This window comes from Nanorana parkeri, unplaced genomic scaffold, assembly GCF_000935625.1.
Source record: "Nanorana parkeri isolate BGI_ZX_2015 unplaced genomic scaffold, ASM93562v1 scaffold2855, whole genome shotgun sequence".
In the NCBI taxonomy this organism is placed as follows: Eukaryota; Metazoa; Chordata; class Amphibia; order Anura; family Dicroglossidae; genus Nanorana; species Nanorana parkeri.
Genome location: NW_017309123.1, coordinates 88,589 through 93,950, shown reverse-complemented (window position 1 = coordinate 93,950; position 5,362 = coordinate 88,589). Strand labels below are relative to the sequence as shown.

Here is a 5,362-nt window from a genome sequence, read left to right as displayed (position 1 = left end):
CCCCTCCCACCGCTCCACAAAATACAAATATTCCAGTGTCAGGATCTTCTCATTCCAGCGAATGGTTAATATGTCTATGGGGGAGGGGTGGCGTTCAATGCACTCCCCTGATCGATGGATCTGCTCCATCGGCGATCTGTGGAAAGGACAGATGTATCTAAAGCATTGATGATTCTAGAAGTGAATAGGTAGCCGCCACGGTGAGATAACCAGAACCTGGTACCATTGCAGGGGATGAAAACCAAAAGGGGCCCCAGAGCTGCTGTAATCAGCTGCACATCTTTTTTGGGGGGGGGGGGGAAATCGCTAACAATGCAGAAATTTCTGTATAAAATGATGCGGGAGATGGAAAATCCCGACAGCACAGCGTCCAGGAAACCTGCGTCCTCCATGCATTACACGGACCTGTCATTAGATGGCGGTTCCCGGCAGCGAAATTGTCCAGCGGTCCTCCAGCAGGTCCCCTTTATAGTAGAGAGGAGATGGAAGCCCCTGCGACAGAGATTCCACCTCCACCTTCTGCTAGTGACAACGCCATTCCACCTCCACCCTCTGCTAGTGACAACGCCATCCTCTCTGTGACCTCTGCTCATACCACCTATAGGTAAGCCTGCCTCCTCCGGGTCCACGGAACACCAGATTGGGGGGGTCCTAATCAGAGTCCCTCCACTAGAAGAACCGGGCTGCCCAGCTCACAACTGGCGGGTGGCAACCCTCCCTTCAGCTCCTTTGTCAGCTTTGGGAGATGAGGATGGGGGTTGTGTGCTGGACGGATGATCTGGAGCTAATCAATAAGCATCCTCTGACTATGGAGCAGGTGAGTCTCAGGAGGGAACGGCAATGGGAGACCCGATTGTAACCTGGCTGTAGTGACCCAGATGTGTCGCTTCACTGCAAGTCAGGTCACCAGGCTGGCTGTGCTGTGTAATTTCTAGGACTGGATGGTCAGAAATACAAACACTTTGTCAGGTGAAAAAAAAAAAAAAAAGCTTCATTATGTGCATTTGGATGTTTGGAGTTCAGCTCAAGGGCCACACATGTATTAACATGCGTTGTATTAAAGGAGAACTATGAGGGGGAGGGGCTTTTCACTCCTCCTCATAGTTCTAGCCGACCTGTGACAATGAGACTGTCACAGGTCGGCTCAGTAGATCGGGAGGTGAGCGAACACATACCGGCCTTCGCTCACCTCTCGATCCTGTCACGGCTCTCTGCCGTGACAGGGGAGGGGCTGGATTCCCCCCTCCCCGCTCCGATCCTCCAGCGCTGACTGGCGGAACGGACGGGGGAGGGGGCGGGTACAGCTGGCTCTGCCTCTAGATAGGAGGAGCCAGCTGTCACTCACGCAGCTGGGCGGATCCAGACATAATCGTCCCGGCTGCGGCGTCTCAGTATACCGCGAGCTGTAGCTCCCTATATACTGAGCCTAGGGTGACGGGAGGACGCTAGTTTGTGTCCCCCCGTTACCCTAAGGAGAACTATGGGGGAAAGCCCTGACCTCGTACTTCTCCTTTAAGGCTGTCCATTCATTATGCATAGGAAAGACATACATAGAGCATTCCCTCCGATGGAACGCAGCCCCCATGCGCGGTTGTAGTGACCCGCCCATTTCCTCGGCCCTCTGCGGGACTCTATGCCAGACCGTATGCCAGTGTTTGTTACCCCGATGCAAAAGGAAGGTGGTGGGACGTCAGAGCCCTCGTAGAATCCCTGAAGTGGCTCTGCAGGTAGACATGACGGTCCGTCCCGCCCTCCTTCTCACACTCTCTTTCTGCATCCCGCAGGTGGTACAAGATGGAGTCCAAGCAAGGCAAGAAGAACAAAGACAGAGGACATCTGAAAGTCAACATCCAGTTCATGAGGAACAACATGACGGCCAGTATGTTCGACCTCTCCATGAAGGACAAGACTCGCTCTCCCTTTGCTCGTCTCAAAGACAAGATGAAGGGGAGGAAGCCGGACGGGTCGGACACTTCTTCCGCCATCGTTCCCAGCACAAGCCAGCTCCATGGTAACCGCTTCACCGAGGGCAATGAAATGCCGCCACACAAGGACAAACCCAAGAAGCCTTTCCTCCTAGGACCCCAGCGTCTGTCCTCTGCCCATTCCATGTCCGACTTAGTGGGTCCTCCGCCCTCCCGACTCGGCTCCGGGGGGCCGCCCGGTAAACAGCCGTTAGACTCCATCAGCTCTGCAGAAGAAAGCGGTGAGTTCAGACAGTCTGCGTTTCCTTCGTTGCTATCTCTGCCGCCGTTGGCCGCGTCACTCGGTTGGCATTTTATAAACACCAAATCCAGCCAACGAGTGAAAGCAACGCGGGAGCTGCCCGGCGTTCCAGTAAGCAATGAGCCTGAGTTCAGAAATTCCACTTATGTTACATCTCTAAGCCAGAATCCAGAGAGCACCTCGCATGGCCAATGGGGGTTTACGTCCTGCAGCCATGCGTACCTTCCTCTCGCTCTGCTCCTCGATCACCAATCACATGCAGGCATTCAAGGTAACTCTGCGTGTGATTGGTGGCCGTAGTATAGTCCTCAGTACTGACAGTTTGGAAGTCAGATGAGGCTGCATGGAGCCTGCAGGGGGCATGTCAGGGAATTTCCCTCCTGCATGACAGGCCAGCAGAATAATGACAGACGTGAGGGAACATAGCAGTACTTGGATGAAGGTCTGAACCCCGAGCATATTATTATTATTATTACAGGTATTTATAGAGCGCCGACAATTTACACAGCACTTTACATAGTTGCACCTTCACATCAGTCCCCGCCCACGAGGAGCTTACAATCTAAGGTCCCCATCTCACATACACATATAGAGGGCCAACTAAGAGAGGAGCCAATCAACCTTCCAGCGTGTCTTTGGAGTGGACCGTAATATACAGGGACCGTAATATACAGGGGTACAGGTACTCCTAGAATGAGATCCTAATAGGTTGGACTTGATGGACTAATGTCTTTATTCAACCTCAAATACTATGTAACTATGTAACTATGAATGATCTCCCCGTGTGCATCTCAGGGTCATTTTTTTCCTTTGTAAGTTTTAAGCAGTTGTTTTGATATCTGAGCTTCTCTTATGATGAAGGATTCCCAGGGCACCGTGGGCTATCTAGAGAGACAGCAGTAGCTGCCCCCATTGAAGCTCTGATTTAAACCTTAAACTGAGCTGAGAAGGGTTCAGTCACTGCTCTGTCATATTCACTTGTGTGCTCACATTTCCGCTTGAGCTATTGAGGTCTGTGCACAGCAAGCTTTTCCAACAGAGCTGCTGAGACAGAGAAAATGAGACTAAAGATCCAACCGCTGGCTCCACCAATACAGAATATCATTATATATTGAGTCCCGCCCATAAGAAAGGAAAGGAGAAAGTCCCCCCTACAATGCTTCCAAGGTGATGTCCATGCTGATAGGTCCTCGGGTAAGCAGGAAGTGGCGCATAGGTTAGTGCAGCACAGACAGTTTGCCCTGCGTACCCCTCATAGTAAGGCTGTAATACTCTTCAGCCTCGTAGAGCAGTTCCTGTGGAAGGAACATTCATTAGGGGGGCTCAGTCTCTGTTCACATGTAACACGCTACTACAGAAGATGCAGCGTGTGTCTCTTACACAGAGATGTTCGGAATAGTTTCCGAGTACACTGCACCTTTAAAAATGCCAATTTTACCGGTCACAGCTACCAATCCTGTTGATAGGTTTGTCCACCTGAATGAATATTGACCAGAAAGGACTAAGATGTCATAAAAGCCGATCTCCGGGCAGAAATAAGATCCTCCTCATCCTCTCCTCCATTCACAATTTGCAGTAAAAGCCCCTCAAAGCCCCTTTTCACTTACCTGACGCCATTGTCCCTCACCGGCACCTCTTCCGCGGGTGATCCAGCACTGCAGTCCAGGCCTGCCACTGGCCAGTCCCCTCGCTGTGACATCACGACTGATGGACCTGTGATGACCTCATTGATGGACAGCCAATGAGAAGTGTCCATGAGACCAGGTAGCGATGTGGACACCCAAAGAAGGACCCTGGCACTCTGCGGCACGTCACCTGACCATGGATATAGGTGAGTATTTTGGCCATTGATTAGGTCTTAGGGTTAGCAGTGATTAGCTAGGGTGGGTGGGGGGATGGGGGTGTGGTTAACACGGGGAATCTTCCCTGAGCGGACTTTCATGTCTATGCTCTGGGCTTCATTGTCCTGCCTGCACGCTCCTTGGGGGTCTCGTTCCTCGGGCTGGATTCCCCGACTTGCTGTGATCGGGTGTTTAGTCTGCTCTGGTTCTTGCTGGTAGTTGCCGCCACTGTCCTATGTCACCATTCATTACTGTCTTGTAGGAGGCCTCAAGTCACCTCACAGAAGAGCGATGAGTGTAGACACATCCAAAGATGGGCAGCCAGAGACTAGCGAGCCCGGCGGCGACTGGACCAGCCACCCGGCCACCGAGCGAGTTCTCAGCAGCTCCATTCCTCAGAAATTTGCTACGCTCCCCAGGCAGTGGGCTCCCGGCGATGAGCGTGCCGAGGTCTGGGACAGTTCCACCGCTACGGCGACTCACTCTAAAACATCGGAGGGCAGGAGGGACGGGAAGAAGAAGGACAAAGTGAGCCTGTTCGAGAGAGTGACCGGGAAGAAAGATGCCAAAAGGTCGGAACGGCACAACCAAGACCTCTCTGATTGGGGTCTGGAGAACAGAGGCTCGGAGGTTGTCCCTCAAACACTGGCGCCCAACTACCAGTCCACCAACCCCTTCCGGGTGGGGAGTCATCCTCCAGAGCCGCGGTAACTATACTAACTTATCACTTCTTCTTCTTCTCTATCATTGTCACTCTCTGTAGCCGCGCCGAGCACCACGGCAGACATGAGGATTTGCTCCGTCAGTAACGGTGTGTTGTGGAGGACGAGCCACGCAGCTAATCAGCTGATGTGAAAATTTCTCAATTTGCAGCTGGCGACAGGTGTGAATGTAGAAAGTGCCTTTAATTTGAATGTGTCGTCAGATCCACAATGGAGTACCCAGAAAAGTTATTAGCGAGGTCGCCGGGGACAGGGAACGGGTAATTAGACGGGCCCTGGGAGATGGAGTTTAGGTAATTACGGAAGTTGGTATAAATGGACCCCGAATAGGATACAAATCATGTAATATTGGGGTGGAGGCGGGCATTGTGCTATCAGAGGGGTGGGGGCGGGCATTGTTCTATCAGAGGGGCGGAGGCGGGCATTGCTCTATCAGAGGGGTGGAGCCGGGCATTGTTCTATCAGAGGGGTGGAGGCGGGCATTGTGCTATCAGAGGGGAGGAGGCGGGCATTGTTCTATCAGAGGGGTGGGGGCGGGCATTGTGCTATCAGAGGGGTGGAGGCTGGCATTGT

General features: G+C 52.6%; 1 protein-coding gene across 1 annotated transcript in view; it reads left to right on the top strand.

The window, feature by feature from the left end:
- The first annotated feature begins 482 nt into the window (after positions 1-482).
- RAB11FIP2 (RAB11 family interacting protein 2) overlaps positions 483-5,362 on the top strand; it is a 21,278-nt gene continuing 16,398 nt past the window's right edge. The window contains exons 1-3 of the mRNA XM_018574278.1: positions 483-604; positions 1,785-2,206; positions 4,330-4,774. Of these exons, the coding sequence (XP_018429780.1) occupies positions 483-604; positions 1,785-2,206; positions 4,330-4,774 (989 nt within the window). The remainder of the gene's footprint in view (positions 605-1,784; positions 2,207-4,329; positions 4,775-5,362) is intronic.